At 44.8% G+C, this 26,173-nt stretch overlaps 1 protein-coding gene across 2 annotated transcripts in view; it reads right to left on the bottom strand.

Annotated features, from left to right (window-relative positions):
• Positions 1–3,749: 3,749 nt before the first annotated feature.
• The window catches only part of LOC140410543 (hippocalcin-like protein 1), a 90,921-nt gene continuing 68,497 nt past the window's right edge, over positions 3,750–26,173 (bottom strand). For both annotated transcript variants that reach the window (XM_072498772.1, XM_072498771.1), the window contains 3 exons: positions 17,268–17,666; positions 15,299–15,404; positions 3,750–5,080 (listed from right to left, as the gene is read on the bottom strand). In XM_072498772.1, coding sequence (XP_072354873.1) covers positions 4,983–5,080; positions 15,299–15,404; positions 17,268–17,645 — 582 coding nt within the window. In that variant the 5' untranslated portion in view covers positions 17,646–17,666 and the 3' untranslated portion in view covers positions 3,750–4,982. The remainder of the gene's footprint in view (positions 5,081–15,298; positions 15,405–17,267; positions 17,667–26,173) is intronic.

Below are 26,173 nucleotides of genomic sequence, written 5' to 3'. Positions count from 1 at the left end.
AATACAAAATGAACAGTATTTATAACAAAATACTGCAAACAGAACTCAACCAAAATTACAATGATTATAGATAATTGTTATCACTTCAGTAAAAAAGAATGCTTAAGTGGCAGATAGTTGCATAATAAAAACGGATTGTTCCGATAAATTATGTGCACAAAATGCGCTAAAGCAGTGTGACCTTCAGGTGTGGTTAATGAGGGGGAAAAAATAAATCATCCAATTGTCTCCATTCTTACCGGGAATCGTGGAGTCGCAGGTCCTTCATTTCTTGGCTGTTTGTGGGACCTTGCAACGCACAAGGTCGCCATAGTGATTGCACTTTAAACACATGGTGGTATGTATTAGAGGTAGTACGGTACCTGTGAAGCCGAGAGGCTATTGGTAGACATACACTGGGTCCTGGTTGGATCTGCCGCCTGCTGGCTCCACCCAGCAAGGCGGAGTATAAGAGCCCGGGTTCTCCCAGCAGCCGCATTCTGTAACTGAGCTGCTGGGGAACAAGTCTTGCTTAATAAAGCCTCGATTGACTTCATCACTTCTCGACTCGTGAGTAATTGTTGTGCTACAACACATACAAATGCTTGAGGGCATTTCGGACAGGCTTTATATAAAAAGAAAGAACTCCCAAACATAGATCACAGGAAAATCTTAAAAAACAGGAAATGGGAATACAGTGAGCTGAGAAACAGATGATCACAATCGGACTGAAATAATCAGAAAATCTATAAAGATTCTGCCTGACCCAGAGCGGACATTTCTTGACTGTGACTGACGCATCACAAGAACTGGAAAATACTCCAGATCGATGGGTTTTAAGTACAGAAGCCAGGTAAGGGGAGGGAAGGGCCAAAGGCTTTCCTTTGAATACTCCAGCATCTCTCCTGGATAGGGTGGTAGGCAGGAACCATTAAATTAAAAATAATTGATGGAGCAAGATGAAAAAGGGGTGGCAATAGGACCAATACAGAAAATGAACGTGTCTTGAGCTAGTATAAACAGGAATAGAAGAACAATTACCAGTGCTACAGCCCAAAAACAACACAGGAGCACTTTTTAAATCATCTGAAATTGTGCCAAGTTCATAAGGTTGTAAAGTACTTTTTTGAAAGATTAGCTTGTGTAACCCAAAATAGCATGTGGTATCCAGTCAGATCAACGATTAGTATATACAGTATCTGCACAGTAGCGTTCCTCTCATAAATTAAGACTATAACATGGATCTTCTGGTCTCCAGTCAGAGACTGGAGGTAACCCAGAAGGTACCCACATAAATCATGACGCAAGCTCACCCCCAGTACTTCTACAAGTTAGAACTTCCGATTGCCAGTTGTACTCTGCCTGGATTGTACAGTGATTGGCCAGAGCCAGGTAGACTGGGGCTGGTTGCCCTATACTTACCCTGGCTTACATAAAGTCAGCAAAACCCGTAATAAATCAGCTGGAGTGTCAAGGCACTCCAGAACAAACAGCAATACTCATTCCCCCCCACCCTACCCCCTCAGACAGTGCTCATCCATTCTGCCTCCTCTCCCACTTACTGGAATCCCTGGCTACTGCCCGGCTGATGTGAGACAAAGCCGCTTTGGCATGGGGCGAGGCAGCATTCGACCTCAGCCGGGGCGAGCAGCATAGATTCGGAGGTTGACACCTCCAGGCAATATTAACCCCAGAAGATTTCTCCTCAATCTTGGCCTGTTCATTTAAATTACAAAAAAGAATGCTGGCCACAGGATATTTAAAACTGCAAAATTAACACTTTTTTGGGGACATTTAAACTATTACCTCCCAGAATATGACAACTAGCGCTATGAAAAGGGGACATGCAGGGAGTTGGCTTTTCCAGGGCTGCACCGATACCGGCCTGGTTTTCTATGGTGGAGGATTCTGGGTGTGACCAGCATTGGAATTCTGGCTTTAAAAGACAACGTGTATTTTCTCCTGTGATTGTCATCAAGTCAGAACCACTGTGGAGCCGATTGGAAGATTTGGACTTATGAGCTGAACAGGGAGCATATAGCTTATGTTACGACACCCTGGGCGAGTGTGTGGTCAATTCCAGCCCCACAGACCCAACATAAGTAAATTAACCAATAATTCGTGTTTTCCTGAAATATTTAACCCGACTGTTCCATAGAGTTAGACACCAGAGGTATGTGTAAAGCATTAGCAAATTGTTTATTTATAGCAAGGTGAGCATATAAAGGAAATCACGGAACAATGGTCTATCAGTCCCCCTATCCCAAAACCACGTCCCACCCTGCACCCAGACACACAAGATAGACACATGGTAAGAGGGGAAGAACTAAAACAATGGGAACAATAAGGTTGGAGATGAATCGTCGCAGCTGCGGTTGTGGCCTCTGTAGGACATACAAAATAGATCCAGATCAATGCAATTCTGACCTTCAATCACCAGATGGCACCTTACACAGGAGATTTGGGTCGGTGCAATTCTGACCTCTGAACACCAGATGGAGCCTCCATCTCCCAGAGATATCACTGGCGCTTTTTACCCGAGAATTTTACAGGCTTTTCTGTTCGCCTGATCTCTTGTACAGAAACTCTGTCTGAATGGCTGGAAAAAACCCAAACTGAGAACTCTCCTCATAATACTTGAGGTGGCATGGTAGCACAGTGGTTAGCACGGTTGCTTCACAGCTCCAGGGTCCCAGGTTCGATTCCCGTCTTGGGTCACTGTCTGTGCAGAGTTTGCACGTTCTCCCCGTCTGCGTCGGTTTCCTCTGGGTTCTCCGGTTTCCTCCCACAGTTCAAAGATGTGTGTGTTGGGTGGATTGGCCTTTAGTGTACAAAAGGTTAGGTGGTTTTACTGGGATAGGGGGAGGTGTGGGCTTAAATATCTTTCACTACACAGTTCTGACTGCGGCCAGCAGTTCTGACTGCTTCCCAGTTCTGAATAGCAGCAGAGAGAGAGATGCCCCTTTTACTGCTCCATAGCTGGGAAGACCAGAGGGGTCCAGCTATCCATGCCCACACATTCTGGTCCTACTCAAAACTGGCTGGATTCGGGACTACATTCTTTGAAGACATGTCAGAGGTCACGGCGGGGGGGGGGCACAAAGAAGAGACACAAGGTGGAACCATGCCCACTTTGATCTTCGGGGCGTCAGACCGGCAGGAGCTCTTGAAGGGGAGGGGGCCAACATCACAGCCTTTTGCGTGGGGACAACTACTCAGGTGGAGATTGGCATCGCTGCCAAGGGCCTCAGACAGGCTGGCAGACTTGGCAGAATTCCTGAGGCTAGAAAAAAATCTAACTTGCGATCAGGGGGTCAGAAGAAGGGTTCCACTCCAGGTTGGGGGGGGCGGGGAGAAGAGGGTTAGAAAGAGTGGGGAGTCAGGGGAAAGCTAGGCGAGAAAGATCAAAGGGAGGGGGAGAGTTAACAATACTAAAATCTAAAAACACCAAATTGTTTGCACTACATCCATTGTACTGATACGGGCTGTATGCCGATTATGCTTTTCTACAACTTTTTGATTAAAAAAAGATAATACTGGTCTACAAATTCTTACGCAGTTGCTTTGACATTCGTACTATGAAGGCCTGGTGTGCTTAAGCAAGCATGGTTAATACTTCTGTTGTAATCGATGCTTGCATAGCGAGATTTAAAAAAATAATAATCTGCTTTACAAGTTAGGCATTTGTTTGTACCCACACGGAGTATAATTTCTTGAAGATGAACATTTAGTTTATATATCAAAAGTAAAATTATTATAAATAAACACAATGACAAGAAAAGGTAGGCTTTATTTTGCTACATTTCTCAGCAGTAGGCAGATATCTATAACACTGATACACAAGATTTGAACTACCATTAGCTGAAAATACAGAAACATTGCAAAAAGGGTGTTGCAGTACATTATTAACAGCAAATAATTTCCAGATAATTTGCTCTTTGCTCCAATAATTCCATACAGCATTAAATTTAAACATTTAATTCTGCCAATGTTAGTTGAAAGTTCTGCCTTTCCTTGCACGACCCTAAAAACAGATTTTCCTTGATTTATAATAAAAAATTAACTTAAATTGATGCTCAATATCTTACACAAGAGGCAAATATTAAATGTTCTGATGATCACTGGTAGTTGTGACATGATCAGTCAGTCAATCAGTATGAATATATGTATAAACCAGCTTTGAAAACAGGGAAAGGCTAAATAGCATAACGTTAAATATATAGTACGAAGTCTTACAACACCAGGTTAAAGTCCAACAGGTTTGTTTCGATGTCACTAGCTTTCGGAGCGCTGCTCCTTCCTCAGGTGAGAAAGGTTTCACCTGAGGAAGGAGCAGCGCTCCAAAAGCTAGTGACATCGAAACAAACCTGTTGGACTTTAACCTGGTGTTGTAAGACTTCGTACTGTGCTCACCCCAGTCCAACGCCAGCATCTCCACATCATGGTTAAATATATAGACCTGCCTTCATCATCGAACTACATTCCAACATAAAGAATTTTAAAAACATTTTTTTTTTTTTTTACAAGTGCAAGCGGTTTAAACATTTTTTTTAAAAACAGAATAGATGCATAGAAGCTACAGGCGCTTTCATTTTAAGCTTTTCAGCCGTCAGCTACATTCATGGTTATTTCAACACCTGGCTATGATCTAGTCTCAAATAACATTTCCATAGTCATTCACTGAATATTTACAACCCCCCATAACTAATAATTGATTGAAACTAAACATCAGATACATTAACTGCATTCAAAAAAAAAAACAAGACAACTGCATGTAAACATGACCTTAAACTTTGAGTAAGTCTGTTGAAATGCTCCATCGCTGCATTTATTGTAACTGCAGAAAACAGAATGCCAGCCACTTTAATGCATGATGCAGTAAAATTGGGCAACTGAATCTGTCCACCAAACCATTAGGAATGAGTGAAAGGCATCTGCTGCAAGCTAAGCTTGAATGCCAAGCCAGTGGTTCTTTATCACTGTCCAGACAAATGTTTCGGATATCAGAACTGACTTGCACTGCTTGGGTCACACTGTAGTAGCCGGACAATGGAAGGGTCGCTCTTGGCACCTTTTATAAATTCTTCAAGCGAGAGTTTACCTGGAAATAAAATTAAAAAGAAATGGGTCATGGCCATCTCATTAAAGTAGAACATATAGACCTCATCCACCCACCTTTCCAACACCCAGTTTTCCATCAATTGAACTGCAGTGCTGTTTTCAGTTATTCACATAGTAACTCTTGGTGTCATTAAGGCGGATATGGATGGAGAAAGATTATATTCCTTAAACAAGTATAGCTCAACCCAATGTCAATTTAATTGCATATTTGCTAATTGGAATATACTACACTTGTTTGAAACATGTTAAATCAGCCGAACAGATCAGGAACGTTTTAGCTCTAATTTATCAGTACTTGTAGTATATAATTAAGCATTTTGCACAATGGAATACAAACTAATTTTGTGACCTGCACTATTCAATTTTGGCAATATCAGTGTCAATTTAGATTAAAATGTCACCTTGAAGGTGCCAATTGCTTGTGTACTCTGCAATTAATTGTTCAGTCATTACAGGCAGATGGCTTTGGGTTGTTGCCATCTGTTGATTTAATTGTAGCAAACCGACACATTTGAAATGATTGCGCACACACAGTTGTACCAAGGGAACCAGAGAGCCATTGATCTCTAATGATCCATTTCTAAACAAGAGTGAGAGAGATGAAATGCTCTTAAATAAAGAGGGAGTCAAACAGTGGCCAGTCATAATTTTATCCTCAAATAATACAACTCCGATGTCAAAAGCCCCTGCTTTTGGAACACCTTTATTGATGGACTGAAATGACTATAAACTGACTGGACAGAAGGTGAATGGTGCCTTACCAACATCAACTAAGTTTGCTGTTATAGATCTAGAATTGACAATCTCTGAACCAGCAGTTGGCTGACACCCTAGATCAGCTATCAGGGATCGCTGCACTGACAAAGGTGCCATCCTATGGCTGAGAGGTCAACCCAAGCCATGTTGGCCACTCAGGTGAGCGCAAATATTCCAGGCCATTTCTTTGAAGAGCAACAAGGGAGCTCTCCCTCGTGTCCTGATCAATAATTTTAGCCATTCCAGCATCACTATAATAGATTATCTAGTCACAACTACACTCTTCCTTTTTGATCTTGCAGTGGAAAAACTGGCCGCACCTACATCACATCAGTGACGACATTTCAAAAAGCATTTCACTAGTAGCAAAGTGCTTTGGGATGTCAAGAGATCAAGAAAGACTAATGCAACGCTTGGCTTTCTTTTCTACGTTTTCAGCACAGCTTCTTTACAGATATTTGGGATCTCCAACTATACACCAAGTTGAACTGGAGTGGGGCAGCACGGTGGTGCAGTGATTAGCACTGCTGCCTCACGGCGCCAAGGTCCCAGGTTTGATCCCGGCTCTGGGTCACTGTCTGTATGGAGTTTGCACATTCTCCCAGTGTCTGCGTGGGTTTCGCCCCCTCAACCTAAAGATGTGCAGGTTAGGTGGATTGGCCACGCTAAATTGCCTCATTGGAAAAAATGAATTCGGTACTCATTTAAAAAAAAGTTGAATTGAAGTGGCAGTGATGTTTACTCTTCCTTCTTTAATTAAATCTTTCATGCATGGTGTTTACCCACAGTACAGATCTCAGATCTGTTTGATTTCCTGTCACTATCCCCATCATTGTTTACACCAATCTGACTAGTATACACAGAAATTTAGAGTGGTATCTATAATAATTAGATTACAAGTAAAAATTAAAAAAAATTAAATAACATAAGACTTTAAAAATAGGGCTGAGTTAAGGTGTGTGTGCGCGCGCGCGCGTGCAAAGATAGTGGCGGATTCAGCACTGGTATTGCCATTGAATATCAAAGGACTCTTGAAGATGGTCATTGCCTGGCACTTAATGTTACTTGCCACTTAGCCCAAGCCCGGATATTGTCCAGGCCTTGCTGCTCTCTAGGCGTTAAATAACAAGAAACTGGCTCGTGCATTAGTCATTTCCCCAACTTTCTCCTTCACCACTGTAGACTGGATGCAAAATGCCGGTCTAGGACTAAATCAAATATAGTCTTTATAACTTACTATTATGACCCCGAACCAACCCCAACAGTGGGAGGATACTGGACAGATATTTTACTTAATTTGCAAGACTGGCAAGGAAAGGATACTTAGCATCAGGAGTAATTCCCCTCACAAATAGGGACATAGTATATTAAAACAAACTATTACTAACACACTATTACTACCTTCAGCATCACAAAGGAAAATAGCTTACAATTAACATGTAAACAATGCTTAACAATACAATGATACAATATCCCGTGGTTGGTGGCTATCTTTTATCACCACTCAAACAAAACCCATTCAGGTCAAAATCCGAAATAAATAGTTAGCAGGCCCAGGAATACTTGCTGTGAAGCGATGTCTTGTATAAACCACTTTGAGAAAGAGATCCTCTCGGAAATTTGTAGATTCCTGCCTGTCTCAAGCCACTGCTTAAACTGCCAGCCTTCTCAAACTGCTGTACACTGTACACAAGTCGAATGTTTTAAACTGCTGGGAGAGCAGTTAAGACTATTCACAGACAGATCCAACTGAATTCAAACTGAACCCAACATCTGATTGCTTCAGCTCCTGGCTCCTCCCATTAACTACAACATTATACTAAAACTAAACACAATGGCTGGAAGTTCCTGATGCGGCAGAGAATCCCATGTCAGGGGAAGAAAAACGGACTCGGCGCCCTCTGTTTCCAATGCTCTCGTCCTGTCCAGTCACCTGCTGGCGTCGGAAAAGAGGTTCGCGACCCACATTAGTGGGAGCATGCAAATGGGCTATTAATGGGCCATATCCTCCTGGCCCTAGGTGATTCTCTGGCCCTCTCTGGGAATCACATGGGTGAGAATTGGTGCTCTTGACAAAGTGCATACCTGTCACGGTGGGCCAACGGGTAACTCTTGAAGAGTCCCCAAAGTCCATCAGAGGGCCACCCTCACCATGCAAGACTTGCTCACCCAACACCACCAGACTATTTCCTCCTCCCCCCCCCCCCCCCGCAAGAGATACCTCTGTCTGGAAGTTAGAGAGAACCCTCCGTACGGGGTTGACCCCCAACTCCACCAGAGATCCCCTAGTTAAAGAGAACCGCCCCCCCCCGCTCCCCAGAGACCCCCAAATAAAGCAGCACACTTTCTTCCCTCACCCCCACCCCCCAGAACCTGTCTGGAAGCCCCCCGCTCCCCTCCGATGAGATCTCTCCAGACTGGAAAGCAGTCCGACAGAGGCACTGCACAAAATCACTGCTTTAAAACTGACTTGTGCAATGCACCTGCTGGCTCAAGCACAGGAAGCAGCATGTCAATTCCGAGAAAGAGAACAGCAGTCAGCTGGGTTTAAACACCCTCGGGTCTTTGATCTGCAGACCATTCATTAATTTCTCTTCGATATTGATATTACTAGGCTGTGATTGGCAGCTTCCACCCCCCACCCGTCAGCCTTGTTCCGTTCACCCTCAATGACTTTGAAGTAGTCAGCTGTGAAACTGACTGCAATGTTATAAAAATGTCAAGCTTTGATTGACAGCTCCTGGACCACATCAGAGTATTTTTTTTTAAATTTAGAGGGGGGGGGGGGGGGGAAGGAGAAGAAAGAGATCCACGCAAACATGGGGAGAATGTGCAAACTCCACACGGACAGTGACCTGGGGCCGAGATCGAACCAGAGTCCTGGGCGGCATGAGGCAGCAGCGCTAACCACTGTGCCCACAACAACAGTCAATTGCTTTCAATACATCTTCCTTCAGGCTTGAGCGACGTTGACATAGTTAACAGTGAAACTAACAGAAAGCATTCAACTCATGATGTGGGGCACGATTTAATGGAAAAGCACAAAATGTCATTCCAGGTGCAATTGGCTGGGTGTTTCCTGACGACCACATTGGTGGGATTACGGCCTGTATTTATTGGCACATAGTGCCAAAAATGAGCCCCCAGAAGCTTCATGCCAGTACTGGTTGTCCCATCATCAGATACACCAGACTCACTTCCAGTAACTCCCCACCAACAAGGGGGAGCTGCTTTTAAAAGCTCCCCCACAATACTCCCAGTCAGAACACCAAGCATGGCACCACGCTTCGGGGATGCCAATCTTGCCAGGCTTCTTGACGAGAGACGGGACATACTGTTCAACCGAGGACGGGCTGGGGTTGGAAGACCAGCAGCAGGCCAGCCAATGGAAGGCAGTGGCCGTCAGCATGACCAGGAGGACCACCGTACAGTGCAGGAAGACCAACCATCTCCATTGAAACACAAAGCGGCTCACAAGCGTTAGTTCCACCTGCCACACCACTGACCTCCGACCCAACCTCCGCCCCCAACAAATCAATGACTGGCACCTCGCACTTTCCAATCACTTGAGTTGTGCCCAGCACACTCCTGGCACCCCCCAGCACAATCCATCCATGTCCAGCCACACATGCCACCTGCCACAGACCAAGTGTGCGGCTCACAATACCCCCTTCTCTGTCCCCACAGGAGATGTTGGCCCATAAAAGGCATGAAAGAGCGGAGTTCCTGACATCAGAGTCCTCACCCCTATGAGGACTGGGCTCTGCAGATCGCAAGGTTACAGAGGAGGGTTACCGACAGCAAGGTTGGCCTGCACCACAGAGATGAGGACCCATGGTCCTTTCACCCAGATGACCTGCCTCAAGTGAGTGGTTCATATCAAACAAAATTATCCTCTCTCTCGCTAATCACATGTCCATTCTCTCGCAGGATTGCTCATCTGATGGGGCCGACCACCCGCCACTTAAGAGCACCTCGCAGGAGAGTGCCTTTGAGACCACTAGCGAGGTGTCACAGCTATTATCCCCACCTTCCACCAGTGCAGAGACACACACCTCGGTGAGTGACACAAGTGGGCAGCCTTCTGGGCTCAATCTGGTGAGCATCACACAAATGTTGACGCACATCAGTTGGAGGCAGGAACACCCTAGGGAGTCAGCAGCCGGCGGTCAACTGAGTTGCAGTCAGATGCCGAGCCTCTGGGCAAGGTTATCCCAGAGCTGATGCAGAAGCTAGGGCACAGCCGTGAGATTCAGGAGTGGATGTCAGGGACACTCTGATGAGTGCACAGCCAATTTGAGGAGTCTCAAAAGGCTACAGGGGCAGGAAATGATCAGTGATGCATCGCACTGAGGCCAACACTGCTAGGGTGGCAATCGCGGTGGCCCTAGCCATCAGGATTCCCTCAAAGTTCCTCGTCATGCAAAACAGCGTGAGCACAAAACAGGTGCAATTCAGCTCCAGTGGGGGACCATACTTTCCCAAGTGGAGAATCCTTCCCAATGTCTCCAATTATCGCCAAGAAACTTCCATTATATAGATAAAAGTCCATTCGCTCAACCTCAACAAACAATATCAAAGGCTGGAATAAATTTTGGTCTTCATTTTACGATGCTTTAATTGTACCTCTGTCTCCTAATAATGTCTGCCGCCTTTCAATCCAGGATTTGTTCAAAACGTGACTGCTGCAGTCACGGACCAACTCCGGCTTTTAACCATCATGGCACCAACTAAATATAATGTAGATATTCCTGCATTCATCATAATACAGTCCAGGAAAGTGAAAATTGGCCGTTGTGTGAAACGCGGCATTTAATCTGCAATGTCAAACTGGCAAGGGCCATTATTGATGGGTTTGTAGAAGAATGAGTATAGGCTTTGAATAAATATGGTGACCTTTAAAGTTAATTTGAATACTTCTATTGTAAAAATGGATTTTATGAACAGCCTGCAGTCTTGAATCAGGAATGGAAAAGGAACATTTGGTCCATATTTCCTGAATTTCTGGCTCCTCCCATCTCCAAATATTTCCCTTCTTTGAAATCTCCAGTTCTTTTTTAACAAATTATGTACTCTGTACATAGAACACAGAACATAGTGCAGAAGGAGGCCATTCGGCCCATCGCGTCTGCCCGACCCATTTAAGACTTCACTTCCACCCTATCCCCGTAACCCAATAACCCTATCAAACCTTTTTGGTCACCAAGTGCAATTTATCATGGCCAATCCACCTAACCAGCACGTTTTTGGACTGTGGGAGGAAACCAGAGCACCCGGAGAAAACCCACGCAGACACGGGGAGAACTTAAAAAAACTCTGCACAGACAGTGACCCAGCGGGGACTCGAACCTGGGACCCTGGCGCTGTGAAAGCACAGTGCTATCCACTTGTGCTGACCTGGTTTTGTATGAATAGAATAAACTGCCAAGTAGGAAATTGTTTCTAGGTCCAACCATCTTGCTGCTTCATCAATGACCTTCCTTCATTCGTAAGGTCAGAAGAGTGAATGTTCACTGATGACTGCACAATGTTCAACACTATTTGTGACTCCTCAGATACTGAAACTGTCATGTCCAAATGCAATGGGACCTAGACAATATCCAGGTTTGGGCTGACAAGTGGCAAATAATATCTGTGCCACACAAGTGCCAGGCACTCGCCATCTTCAATAAAGAAGATTCTAACCATCACCCCACGACATTCAATGGCATTACCATCGCTGAATTCCCGACATCAAGATCCTGCGGGTTACCACTGACCAGAAACTGAACTGGACCAGCCATAGAAAATATTGTACCTACAAAAGCAAACTAGAAATTAGGAATTCTGCGGCGAGTAACTCACCCGACGCACCAAAGCCTGTCCTGCCATCTATAAAGGCACAAATCAGGAATGTGGTGGAACACTCTCCACTTGCCTGGATGAGTGCACCTCCACCAACACTGAAGAAACTTGACACCATCCAGAACAAAGCAGCCTGCCCGATTGGCACCCCACCTACATTCACTTCCTCTACCACTGGCTCAGTGGCAAGGAACTCAGCGAGGCTCCTTAGAGAGCAACTTGCAAACCCATGACCACTGCCATCTGAAGGGCAAGACACATGGGAACACTGCTACCTGAAGTTCCCATCCCAGCCACTCACTATCCCGACTTGGAAATATTGACATTCCTTCATGGCCCACATCCCACAAATTAATTCTAAATAGTCTTATATTATATCCTTTGCGTTTAGTCCTAGTTTCACACTCATTTAAGAATGGTTGTCCTCGCCTCATGTGATCAAGGATCATCCTGATTATCCCTTGAGCAACCAACAGTTTTGTAACAATTTCTACCAACAAATGATGATCACATTGTGATGCTATCTTGGAATAAACTGCAATTGCATCTTTTTACAATAGTTACATCTTTCAGACAATCAACTAACCAACATTCCCACTCAAATCCTCCTTGTATCCATATTTCCTGTAACAACTTACATTTATATAGAGGTTTTGACAGAAAGGTGACCCAGGTGCTTCATAGAAGCATAGTCAGACAAAATGGGCAAGTTGAAGAATGGGATATTAGAAAGTTCCACCAACGGCATAAAAAAAGGTGAGTTTTAAGGAGTGGCTTAAAAGGAGGAGCAGGGAAAGTGTCAAAAGTTTAGGAGAGGAAATTCAAGGATGTAGTCTTAAATGGTTGACAGCACAAGCACCCAACAAGGTAAGGAAATGGTGCTCGTAGCAGAGTCAATAACGGTGACTTTGGTCTTCCCCAAAAAGTGGTTCGTCCTGGACTAGATGTCAGATAAATCACAGAAGCTTGAAAAATTAGAGCCAGAAATTGTCAGAATCACATTCATCACAGCACAGGAGAATGCCATTTGGCCTGTTGTGGGGTGCTAGTTCGCTGGGAGGAGCAATTTACCACATCCCCCCACCTTCTTCCCATAATCCTACACATTCTTCCTTTTCAGATCCATTTCCCTCTTGAATGCAATTGAGCTTGCCTCTGCCCCACACTCGGCAGTGAATTCTAGATCTAACCATTTACTATGAAAGTTTTCCTTCATGTTGCCATTGTTTCTTCTAACAATTACCTTAAACCTGTGCCTTCTTGTGCTCAATTCGTCCACCAACAGCAAGTTTTTCGCCATCTGCTCCGTCCTTACCCTGCATACATGTGGAGGCCGATATAATGCCTTGAATGATTCTATGATGAATCAACATGTAGACGAGCAACAGGAGGGGATGCAAGATTGAGTCCTGGGGAACTCAAAGGGATAGTGCAGGGTGGGAAGGAAATACATGGTGGGAAGAAATCCATGGTTTTAATTGGATAGATGAGAAAGGAATCCAAATAACAGCACTCCCATCGACACCAGAGGATATCCTTTGTGAATTGTAGACAATGTGAGGGGTTGCAGTAGAAAACTACTGACTGACTGAAGGCACAAACAGGTGACTGGGACTGCAAATATGTCGAACACAGCAAGATAGCTAATTATGCTGATGATTCAAGATGATAAAAGGTCGCAGGATTCAGTGACACAGGAAGTTAGAGAAAGTTTGGTTATTCATTCACGGGATTGAGCAATCTTAGCAAGGCCAGCATTTAGGGTCATACCCAATTGCCCGAGAAGTTAGTGGTGAAGCCACCTTCCACAACCTCTGTAGCCCATGTGGCGTATGTATAGACAGAGTGATGTTAGAACAAAGAACATTACAGCACAGGAACAGGCCCTTCGGCCCTCCCAGCCTGCGCCGATCCAGATCCTGTATTTAAACCAGTCTTCTATTTTCCAAGTATCTACATCCCTCTGTTCCCCGCCCGTTCATATATCCGTCTAATTGCATCTTAAATGATGCTATCATGCCCACCTCTACCAGCTCTGCTGGCAAAGCGTTCCAGACACCCACCACCCTCTGCGTAAAAAACTTTCCACGCACATCTCCCTTAAACTTTCCCCCTACCACCTTGAAATAGTGACCCCTTGTAATTGACACCCCCACTCTTGGAAAAAGCTTGTTGCTATCCACCCTGGCTATACCCCTCAATTTTGTAGACCTCAATCAGGTCCCCACTCAACCTCCGTCTTTCCAACGAAAACAATCCTAATCTACTCAACCTTTCTTCATAGCTAGCACCCTCCATACCAGGCAACATCCTGGTGAACCTCCTCTGCACCCTCTCTAAAACACCCACATCCTTCTGGTAATGTGGCAACCAAAACTGCATGCAGTATTCCAAATGTGGCCTAACCAAAGTCCTATACAACTGTAACATGACCTGCCGACTCTTGTACTCAATACTCCGTCCGATGAAGGCAAGCATGCTGTATGCCTTCTTGACCACTATCGACCTGCGTACCTTCAGGGTACAATGGACCTGAACCCCTAGATCTCTCTGTACATCAATTTTCCCAGGACTCTTCCATTGACCGTTTGGTCCGCTCTTGAATTAGATCTTCCAAAATGCATCACCTCACATTTGCCTGGATTGAACTCTCTGCCCAACTCTCCAATCTATCTATATTTTGCTGTATTCTCTGACAGTCCTCCTCGCTATCTGCAACTCCACCAATCTTAGTATCATCTGCAAGCTTGCTAATCAAGCCACCTATACCTTCGTCCAGATCATTTATGTATATCACAAACAGTGGTCCGAGCACGGATTCCTGTGGTACACCACTAGTCACCTTTCTCCATTTTGAGACACTCCCTTCAACCACTACTAGGAAGTGACTCTAGGACTTTGAGCCAGTAACAGTGAAGGAACATCGGTGTAGTTGCAAGTTAGGATTAATTAATTATCTTTATTGTCACAAGTAGGCTGACATCAACACTGCAATGAAGTTACTGTGAAAATCCCCAAGTCGCCACATTTCAACAACTGTTCAGGTACACAGAGGGAGAATTCAGAATGTCCAAATTACCTAGCAGCTTGTCTTTCAGGATTTGTGGGAGGAAACCAGAGCACCCAGAGGAAACCCACGCAGACACAGGGAGAACGTGCAGACACCACACAGACAGTAATGGTGCGCAACTTGGTGGTGACCTGAAAGTGATGGTGTTATTATCCATCTGTTGACCTTGTTCTTGGTGAGAAGAGGTTGCAGGTTTGTAGATGATATACACTTCCACCACTCCATTTCCTAGATGGTGAAGTGTGCTCCTGACTTGTGATTTGAAACCCCAAACATTCTCATGTGACTAAAGTGCTGCAACTTCTCATTACTGCCCTTCCTTCCTCCAAGTAACTTGTCTTATGATTTATTTAGGGCTTTGTCGTTCTCCTTTTTCAAAGATAGTGAAACCAAATGGTCTACTTCACTGTGCAGTGAATGCTCCTCTCCTGTTACCAATATAAACATTCATCCTTTTAGCTACTGGCTCTTGCTGCAAGAAAACTAGACACTTGCTTACACATCTGATACATTTCCTTTGTTACTTACCATCATTGTTTGTGTCCATCTGTCTGAAAATCTTGTCTGTCCGTTTTTCTGGTGTAGATTCATCTTCTGGCATCTTCATCACAGAGGATACCATTTTGTAAATTGCCTGATGCCAAAAAAAAAAAAAACAGGAATGGTTAGTTTATTTCATATACAGGACAACGAAGAAATTGAGAATACTTCAACACCGTTAAAATGTATAAAATGTCAAGCGGGGGACTGAACAAACACTGCGAGCGGGGGATTGTAAACTTGAGCAAAGCGTCAAAATCTGAACTATATGATCCAAAGGTTTATCTCATTCGGACATATGGTGATAAACAAAGTATTGTACTTGTTGCAATCTTTCCTAAGCAGGGCTTTTTAAAATCAGTGAAATAAGGTGGGATGGAACTTTTCCTGGTTTTTTTTGGCAGTGTCACAGCAGGCAGGAAAACAGAGTTAAAACCACAGGCAGCTTTCTCCATTGTGTTATCAGGCATTAGTAAAATCAAGTTGAGGGGACGGGACCACGACATCACACTGGCAGAGCCTGCCCCTACCAGCAACTTTGTTTTAAAAAATAAATTGGGGTGCCAATTTTAAAGGCTTTCCGATACCACAGCCCATGCCACAGTTCCAGGGAGGGGGGGGGGGGGGGGGGGGGGGAAGACAATGCCCGACCATGACCCATGTGTGTAGTGTGTGGAATACAAGAGATTCAGGCATCTGGGGTTCCCGATGTTGATGTCAGGATTCCAGTTAAAATTAGGGCAGCACGGTAGCACAAGTGGATAGCACTGTGGCTTCACAGCGCCAGGGTCCCAGGTTCGATTCCCCGCTGGGTCACTGTCTGTATGGAGTGATGCACGATTAATGACCACTAAAGCGAGGTTGTAGTCCAGCTGAAGGCGTTAATAAGCGACATGTTTTCCCCAGCAGCTCAGGTACAGAATGAAGGCTGCTGGGGCAGCACGGGTTCTTATGCCCTGCCTAGCAGGGCAGAGCTACCATACATCCTAGCCAATAGAAAGCATACAGTTTCCACCAATGGTGCTTCAGCCTATCAGGTACCGTAATACCTATAATACCACATGGAGTCTGCACGTTCTTCCCGTGTCTGCGTGGGTTTCCTCCGGGTGCTCCGGTTTCCTCCCACAATCCAAAGACTTGCAGGTTAGGTGGATTTGCCATGCTAAATTGCCCTTAGTGTCGAAAAAGGTTAGGAGTTATTGGGTTACGGGGATAGGGTGGAAGTGAGGGCTTAAGTGGGTCAGTGCAGACTCGATGGGCCGAATGGCCTCCTTCTGCACTGTGTGTTCTATGTACCTATGTACTGGTAATTGAGTCACACCTTTACTTTGGCACACAATGTGATTTGGGCCTCTTGCAGGATTTTCCACTCTCGTCACAGATCGCATCCAAATGGAAACGGGAACGGAAATTCCCCTCCCCACCCAATGTATAGGGAATGTAGAAGCATGCTGCACACCTATTCGCAGGATATTAATAATCTCTTCCCAAGTCTAGGCATCTGGAAACTTTGTTATGCTTAATAACAATGAGGTGGATTTAAAACCTTCAGGAAAAAGCAACAAGGAATAGATGAGAACACAGAACTGCAAAATCCATTTCTCCTCCCAGTATGTCAAGGATGCACCTTTCCAAACACACACCTTCAAAAGTTGAACATTGTAAGCATTTAAGGGACAGGTTAGTGAGAACAGATTGTGAAGTGCCTCATCGGGTATCTTCAGATTAAAATGACTGCTTGAGCCAACCTGTTAAATTCTTCAGGTTAGCAAAGCATTGCAGTCACACCAGATCCCACTTCTAGGTCAGCAAAGTCACAGCCACTTTCAAGTATAAAGGCTGGACCATCCAACCTATGCAGAGCTGGAATTGTGTGTTTGAGGGTGGGAAGAGGTGTGGTGTCAAGGAACACAAGAAATAAGAAGTTATTGTACAAACAAATAGAACATTGGCATACCTGCACAATCTCCAGCATTTCACCTCGGCTAATGTACCCATTCCCATCCAGGTCGTACATACTAAATGCCCACTTCAATTTCTGTTCAAGCTTCCCTCGGGATGTGACACTAAGTGCAATGATAAATTCTCTGAAGTCAATAGTTCCATCAGCATTTGTGTCAAAGGTGCGGAACACGTGTTCTGCAAACTTTGACGCATCTCCATATGGAAAAAAGTTTGCATAGATTTTTTTGAACTCTTCTACAGTTAAATGTCCACTAGGGCAATCTTTAAGGAAGCCCTTGTACCACTCTTGAAGCTCATGATCTGTGAATTCTGTATTTTCTCGCAGGTCCTGAAGCACTTCTGGACGAAGTTTACTGTTCTGCTTTCCCATCCTCTTGGTTTTGTTTCAAACCTACAGAAAACAGGAAATGCAAGTTGATGTTACTGTAGAATAAATAAATATTAGCTTGCAGCTGAGATTCCATCATTGTGTCTGTCACCCAAGAACCCCAATATGATTAGGCAAAGAGAAAAATGCAAGTGCAGTCCTGTGCTCAAAAATTCCAGATTTGCCACATGTATGTACTATGGGCCAGGGTTTAGAAAACTCCATATCATGGAGTTCACCTGACCTACAATTGCTTATTAATTTTGGTTACGGGGAGCACAAGGGCCTGCCTTTCAGGTGTTATTCAACAGAGGCCTGAAGCACTTTGGAACGAAAAACAAAAGTTTATTCTACGAATTTAGCTAACATTTTATAAACACACACAGTAAGCAGTTTTATCAACAACAACCATAAATACCCCACACAGCTCTCTATGTACAACCCTGAATAAATTTCCCCCTTTAAGCTGTCACGGTGCCGTGAAGCAGCAGTGCTAACCACTGCACCACCGTGCTGCCCATCTTCCACTTTTTTTAAACTTTACTCCCAGTACAGATCGCCAAATATTATACTTTGTTGAATGAGGTGTAACTGTTTTTAAACTAGGGTTATAAAAATGAATAATACATCTTGCACAGAAATATTTGTAAAATTTCTCTATTTATGATAACGTTTTTAATATTTGAAACTTTTCCACAAGTTGGTCTATGATATTTCAGTGTCTACTGAAATATGGGTCTTGGGGATGGTGCAAATGAACTTGAAACCCCCTTTTCAAAGGTGTGGCCCAGCACACAGCCCTCAATACCTGGTATAGGTACTTCTTGTTTCCTGTCCAAAACAGCAGGTTTGAACTCCTTCCAGAAAACAACTATCACTTAAGTTATCAAGTCATCTGGAGACAGCTTTTAAACTGAATGTAGAGAGAGGCATTGCAAGATACTTGTTTGTCTGAATACAGCAGCCAAATGTCAAAATGAAAGCAAACTCTGAGCCAGAAAATAACCCAAACCGAAGCAAAAGTAAAACCCAGAGCCACCGCCCAGTTCCGCCACACAATGACATCATTGAAGCAATTTGAGAAGGCAAAATAATGACATTTAATGATGTGAGGGAGAAGGGGGGGGGGGGGGGGGGATCTCCTCACCACGTTATCGCAGTCCTTGATATCCTTAAAGGATAAGGACCTGGAGCAGTGTGCATCCGACCGTCCGATATCAGTTGAATGTAGATGCCAAGTTGCTGGCAAAGATCTTGCCTTCGCGGATTGAGGACTGTGTGCAGTGGGTGATAGGGGAAGACCAGATGGGGTTTGGAGACATCTATCGGCTAACATGAGACGTTTGTTGAACGTTCAACAAACATCATACGTTATAATGGTGCCCTCGGATGTGGAGGTGGCAGTCGCTATGGTCGCGGAGAAGACCTTTGATCGGGTAGAATGGGAATATTTGTGGGAGGTACTGGGGCGGTTCGGGCAGGGGTTTGTGGATTGGGCCCAGTTGGTGCATCGTGCGCCGGCAGAGACTGCAAGGACGAACTGGGTGAGTTCGGGGTATTTCATGCTGCATCGTGGGACGAGGCAGGGATGCTCCCTTCCCCATTGCTCTTTACCTTGGCGACATAGCTATTGGCAATGGCGCTTAGTGCATCAAGGCGTTACCAGGAGATGTGCAGGGGTGGGTGGGTGGAGCACAGGATCTTGCTATATGCAGATGATTTATTGCTCTACATATCGGACCCATTAGAACGTATTGGGGTGGGGGGGGGGGAATCATGGTCTTTTTGGAGGAATTCGGCCAGTTCTCTGGGTAGGAGTTAAACATGGGGAAGAGTGAGGTCTTCCCGATCCAGACAAGGGGGCAGGAGTGGAGGTTGGGTGAGCTGCCGTTCAAGGTGGTGGGAGCGAGTTTCAGGAAATCTGGGCATTCAGGTGGCACAGGGTTGGGAGCAATTCCGTAAATTGAAGTTGGCACACCTGGTGGAGCAGATGAAGGAGGATTTTAAGAGGTAGGACGTGCTCCCACTGTTATTGGTGGGGCAGGTGCAGGCCGTGAAGATGACTGTACTCACAAGGTTTTTATTGGTGTTCCAGCATTTTCTGATTTTTATTCCAAAGACTTTTCTTGGGAAGATTAATGCGCTGATCTCGGGGCTTGTGTGGGCATGGAATGCCCCTCGGGTGAAGGTGCTGCTGGGGTGGGGACATGGGGGGGGGGGGGTTGCTGGCTGGCCTTGCAAAATATGAAGAACTACTACTGGGCAGCAAATATAGTCATGGTCATGAAGTGGTAGTGAGGGAGGGATCAGTGTGGGAGTAGATAGAGGCAGCCTCTTGCAAGGACACTAGCTTCGGACATTGGTGACGGCATCCCTACCATTCTCACTGGCCTGGTACTCCACATGTCCGGTGGTGGCGCCAGCCCTGAGGGTGTGGAGACAGTGGTAGCAGCACCTGAGGCTGAAGAGTGCCTAGGTTTGGGCACCGATTTGCGGGAATCACAGGTTTGCTCCAGGGGGGGCTGGACGCAGAGTTCCGGGGTGGCGAAGGGCAGGGATGGAGTGGTTTGAAGGCCTATTCATGGGGGGCAACTTTGAGCTTCGAGGGATTGGTAGAGGAGTACAAGATGCCCAGCGGGATTGTTTTCCGGTACTTACGGGTGCAGGACTATGTGAAGAAACAGGTGCCGTCCTTTCTGGACCTGCTGCCCCTGGGGTTGCAGGACAAGGTGGTGTTGAAAATAGGGGTTAGTGATGGCAGGGTGTCGGAGGTCTATAAGGACTTGATGGACCGGGAAGGCACCCCCGGTAGGAGAGGTTAAGTGGGAGTGGGAGGAAGAGCTGGAGAGGGAGTTGGAGGCTGGGTTGTGAGAGGAGGCTCGGAGGAGAGGTGCCAGAATGAAGGTTGTCCCAAGTCCAGAAGTGGCGACTTTGAGTGCCAGCAGACCCGGGAGTCCAGGGGGCACGAGAAGCCAAAGTTTTGGCCTTTGCCTCCCTGGTAGCCCGGAGACGGACCTTGTTGAAATGGAGGGACTTGGGCTGCCGATGCCGGGAGTGTGGGTGAGCGACCTCACGCAATTCTTTAGGTTGGAAAAAATCAAGTTCACCTTGAGGGGGACTGTGAAGGGGTTTGCCCAGAGATGGAAACGGTTTATCGACTGGAGTTGAGAAAAAAAAAAAATCAGAGCCAGGTCATTCAGAGGCAGGAAAACACACCTTCAGGCAAAGAAGGCCCCCCACAAAATGCATAAAGCGACCTCAATTAATTTCAAATCCAAGATTGATAAGATTTTTTTGCTAGCCAAGAGTATTGTAACAACATGAGGTAAAGACAGATGGTTGAAGTTAGGATAAAAATTTGCCACGATCTAAGGTGAATGGCACGTCATTCTCTAGGAGCTGAATGGCCAGAGAGATTTGCATAGGAGTCGTTACCGGTTGCAGGCCTCTGTGATTACATGTGTATGGTGCAAGTGCATTTTTGAGTGGATAAGGGACAATTGAGTGGAGGGATGGATCAGAAATGCACCCCATATTGTTTTGTTCATCCGCATCTGGAATGTATGTAGAATTCAGGCTGGTATTACAGGTGATTGGACTGCGTTTCCTTGTGGAACTGAGAAGCTTTCAGATGATAGCAGATTTAAGTATTCTTACAGCCAGAGAAATAAAATACCCGGTGTGTAGAGAGATAAATTAACAGAGAACATTTATTAGGGCACAGTTTAGAGCACTCCCAAGCAGATTTGAGTAACCCTTTGTAGAAAAGGGCTTTATAAAAGTATGTTTCCCAATCCAACTAGCCAGGCACTGTTGGATGTTCTGGGGAACAAGTTTGTCCAAGTGGATCAAATATTAAGTGGGAGAGCATTTTGGGGACAGTAATCAAAGTAAGATTCAGGTTGGCCCTGAAAAAGGACAAAGAGCAATCCAGAGCAGGGATAGTTAAATTGTTAGAAAGCCAACTTTGATGGATGAGAATGCATCGGAATTGAGCAAGTTGGAATCAATTGCTAGCACAAAAAACAATGGTTGAACAATGGGCCACCTTCAAAGTATTGCAGGCAATGCCAAGATATATTCCCTTGAAGAGAAAAGTTAGAACAAATAAATCCGGAGCATCCTGGATGAGGAGAGAGATAGAGGAAGGAAGTGCACATACAATGTTAGAAAGGCTATCTTTACTTAAAAATAGATAAGCTACCAGGACCGGATGAGATATATTCAAGGATAACAAGGGAGTGAGAACGGAAATTGCAGTGGTGTTACTGATAACCTCCTAATCTTCATGAGACACAAGGGTGGTTGCGGAGGACTAGAGAATTTTGAATGTTACACCTTTTGAAAAGGAGGACAAGGATAAGGCTGGCAACCCCAAAGTCCCGAAAAGACATGCTTGTTATGTGAACTCCACATTCAGAGAATCAGGCTGAAGATTAAAAAGGACCAGAAGAAAAAAAGTGAAAAAGGAATGTGGCAGCTAACGTAACAGGGAATCCCAAGGTCTTCTCGAAGCACGTAAATAATAAAAGGGTGGTAAGAGAGAGTAGGGCCAATTAGGGATAAAAAGCCAGATTTGAATGTGGAGACAGGAGAACGAGCAGAGGTATTAAATGAATACTTTGCACCTGTCTTTACAAAGGATGAAGATGCTACCCAGACTAAAGTGAGAGAGGAGATAACTTGTACACAAAGAATTTACAATTTGATTGGGGCGGGGGGGTGGGGGGGGGGCACAAGTGGAAGCATTAGAAAGTGTATCTTTACTTAAAAAAAAATAGATAAGATACATTCAAGGATAATAAAGGGATGAGATTGGAAATTGCAGTGCCACTACTGGTAACCTCCTTGTCTTTATGAGACACGAGGGTGGCTGTGGAGGACTGGAGAATTTTGAATATTACACCCTTTGAAAAGGGGGGGACAAAGATAAAGCTGGCAACCCCAGACCGGTCAGTTTGATTTTAGTGGGAGGGAAACTTCTGGAAACTATGGTTAAGGACAAAAATAGATAGTCTCTTAGGTGCAGGATTACGGGAAAGTCAGCATGATTCATTAAATGAAAATAATGTGTGGGCAGCACAGTGGTGAGCACTGCTGCCTCACAACACCAGGGACCCGGGTTTGATTCTGACCTCGGTCACTGTCTGTGTGAAGTTTGCACGTTCTCCCCATGTCTGCCTGGGTTTCCCCCCTCAGTCCAAAGATGCAGGTTAGGTAGATTGGTCATGATAAATTGCCTAAGTATCCAAAGGTTAGGTGGGGTCAAGGGGTTACGGGGATAGGGAGGAGGATTGAGCCTGGGTGGGATGCTCTTTCAGAGTGTTGGCGCAGGCTCGATGGGCCTAATGGCCTCCTTCAGCATTGTAGAGATTCTATGTATGACTAACTTGCTGAGTTTTTGAGGTGGGAAGAGAAGGTTGATAAGGGCAATGTTGTTGATGTGGTGTATATGATTTTTCAAAACAAATTTTTATGCAGTGCGACACAACAGACTTGAGCAAATGCTAGCTTGTGGAAAAAAGGGAAAGTAGGCCTTGGATAAAAAATTGGCTGAGTGACAGGAAACTATGATAAACGATAAAAGCAAATTACTGCGAATGCTGGAATTTGGTAGCACAGTTGTTAGCATGGTTGCTTCGCACGGTTGATTCCTGGTTTGGGTCACTGTCTGTGCGGAGCCTACACATTCTCCCAGTGACTGCGTGGGTTTCCTCCGGGAGCTCTGGTTTCTTCACAAAGTCCAGAAAGACGTGCTGTTGGGCGAATTGGACATTCGGAATTCTCCTGAACAGGCGTCAGAATGTGGCGACTAGGGTTTTTTAAATTTTTTTATTATTTTTTTTTTATACAGTAACTTCATTGCAGTGTTAATGTAAGCCTACTTGTGACAATAACAAAGATTATTGGACATTCTCACCAGGTCTGACAGAATCTGTGGAGAGAGAAGGGAGCAAATGTTTATAGCCTGGATGACCCTTTCCCAAAGTTAGAAAGAACTGGTAATAGGATCAGATTTATGTTGAGGGGTGTGCATTGAACAGGGGGCTGGATAGAGAGCCAACGATAGGTGGCGATTTGCAAATATGTTGTGGACAGAAAGGCAACAGGAATGTAAGTGAGATTCAGGCCAAGAAGGGTGCTGATAGTGGCACATTAGGAGATCAGAACGAGAGATCAGAATGTTAATGGCAGAACAAAGGTAAGCAGTATGTCAAAGGACAACTCAGAAGAGGGAACAGATGGCCTATGTGAGGGGGGGGACGACATATTGAAGGAAGAAATGAAGATGAATTGATGGAAATAAAAATGGAGTGAAGGTGTAGGAAAATGAGTTCACAGCCTGAAGTTGTTGAACTCAATGTTATATTATGATCCCAAACCAGACCTCAGTGGATAGAGGATATTGAACCGAAACAATAATATCTTAGTTTATTTATAAGACTTTATGGAAAGAATGATTCACTCAATAGGGCTTTGGTATTTCTAAAACAATTATGAATATAATATTAAACTTTTTAAACTTCACGTCCGAAAAGAACAGCTTGCAATTACCCCTCAACAGTACTGCACAATTTCCCATTAAAACAACAAGAAACATACAGCTCTCAATCGATCCTAAAAACTAGCATGGCTTATAAAACAGATTTGGGGCTCTGGATAGAACCCCTTCAGACTCTGGCTGAATGTCTTAAAAACAAACTTGTTCACCTGGCATGTTTTAGCTTCTTCCTTGTCCCCAGACAAGACTACTCTGCACATATATTATAACTATCCTACAGTGAGAGAATTGTGGACTCAGGGTCAGGCAGATCAGAATTCAGCTCCTTTGTCTCCCAAAAGCTTCTCCAAAACTCCCACTGACTCTCTGCATTTCTGGGCTCCATCCAGCAATGACCTCATCTCCCAAGCTGAAAAATAAATGATCACTGCAGGCTGCAAAAGCACATTAACTCCTCACGGATTTCCCCAGTCAAAAAACATTCCTCTGGTCAATTTCACTTGCTGTTCCCTATAAACAAAACAAAATCCTTTTTAAAACCACTGCAGTCAAACAGGGTATAATCCCAGGCTTTTAACCCTTAAATTGCCCCAATATTTAGAAGCCAATGTTTCTAAAATCCTCCATTCATTACAGTTAAGTCAGAAGGCTGTAACATAATGGAAGATTCGGTGCTGTTCCTCCCAGCTTGTACTGGGCTTCACTGGAACATTGCAGCAGGTCAAGGACAGACATTTGAGACGAGAGGACGGAGATGAAATGAAAAGTGGCAAGAAGACCTGGGCCATGCTTATGGATGGACCGAAGGTGTTCTGCAAAGCGGTCACCCAGTCTGCGTTTAGTCTCTCCAGTGTAGAGTAGACCGCATTGGGAGCGGCAAACACAATAGACCAGATTGAAGGAGGTGCATGTGAAGCGCTGTCTCACCTGAAAAGTGTGTTTAGGCCTTTGGATGTGAGCAGGGAGGATCAAGGTGAAGGTGTTGCTGTGGGAAGAGGGCGAGGTGTTGGGGGTGATTGAGGAGTGGACCAGAATATCCAAGAGGGGACAGTCCCTCCAGAATGCAGACAGGGAGAGTGAGGGGAAGATGTGTTTGGTGGTGGCATCATGCTGGAATTGGCAGAACTGGTGGAGGATGATTCTTTGAATGTGGAGGCTGTTGGGGTGAAAAACGAGGACAAGGGGGACCCGATTCTGGGAGGGAGTGGAAGGGGGAGAGCAGAGGTACAGGAGATGCATCGGACATGATTAAGAAACCATGACTAAAGAAGAAGATGAAGGAAGAATGAAGACATGTCAGGAGCATCATTTTGGAAAGTGACATCATCAGAACAGGTGTGATGGAGGTGAAGGAACTGGGAGAGTCCTTACAGAATGTAGGGTGTGAACAGCGGTAGTCGTGAGAGTTGGTGAATTCAAGCAGAAAAATCAAGGTTGATGCCCCAGTGTAGTTCTGAGGGAATGCTGCAGCGGAGGTACCATTAAACCGGGATCCGCAGCTGGATGTAAAAGATCCCACAGAACTAATTTTGAGGAACAGTAGGGGAGGCACCTCAGTGTCATAGCCAATACGTATCCCTCAAATCAACATCACAAAGAAATGGTCGTCATTATTCATTATATTGTGGGAACTCAGTGTGCAAATCGGCTGCCACATTTACTACACTACAGCAAGTGATATTTTATGTTCATGAAGAAATGTTTTACAAATAAATTTATGCTGGATTTAAATTTACTGCAGTCAAACATTGTGTGCTTGCATAGCAAAAGCATGGGCAATCAGCTGGGTCCTGAACCCAAGGTACAGAACGACACGCAAGTACAAAATGTATCGTCGATCACAGGTGTGAAATTAATTACATAGTAGGAAGATAAGAGCAAACACATCCCTGGCAATAATCCCAGTAGTTTTACAAGCAAAGCTGCTTCTACAACAGAACATACATACATACAAACAAAGGCAAGGTTTTTTTTTGAGTCACATTTTATTTCTCTTCTTTCAGCTTCACTTGGGGTTGCCACAATGCTG

This window comes from Scyliorhinus torazame, chromosome 4 (genome assembly GCF_047496885.1).
Source record: "Scyliorhinus torazame isolate Kashiwa2021f chromosome 4, sScyTor2.1, whole genome shotgun sequence".
Classification (NCBI taxonomy): Eukaryota; Metazoa; Chordata; class Chondrichthyes; order Carcharhiniformes; family Scyliorhinidae; genus Scyliorhinus; species Scyliorhinus torazame.
Note: the sequence above shows the minus strand (reverse complement) of the source record. Positions and strands in the feature narration are given on the sequence as shown.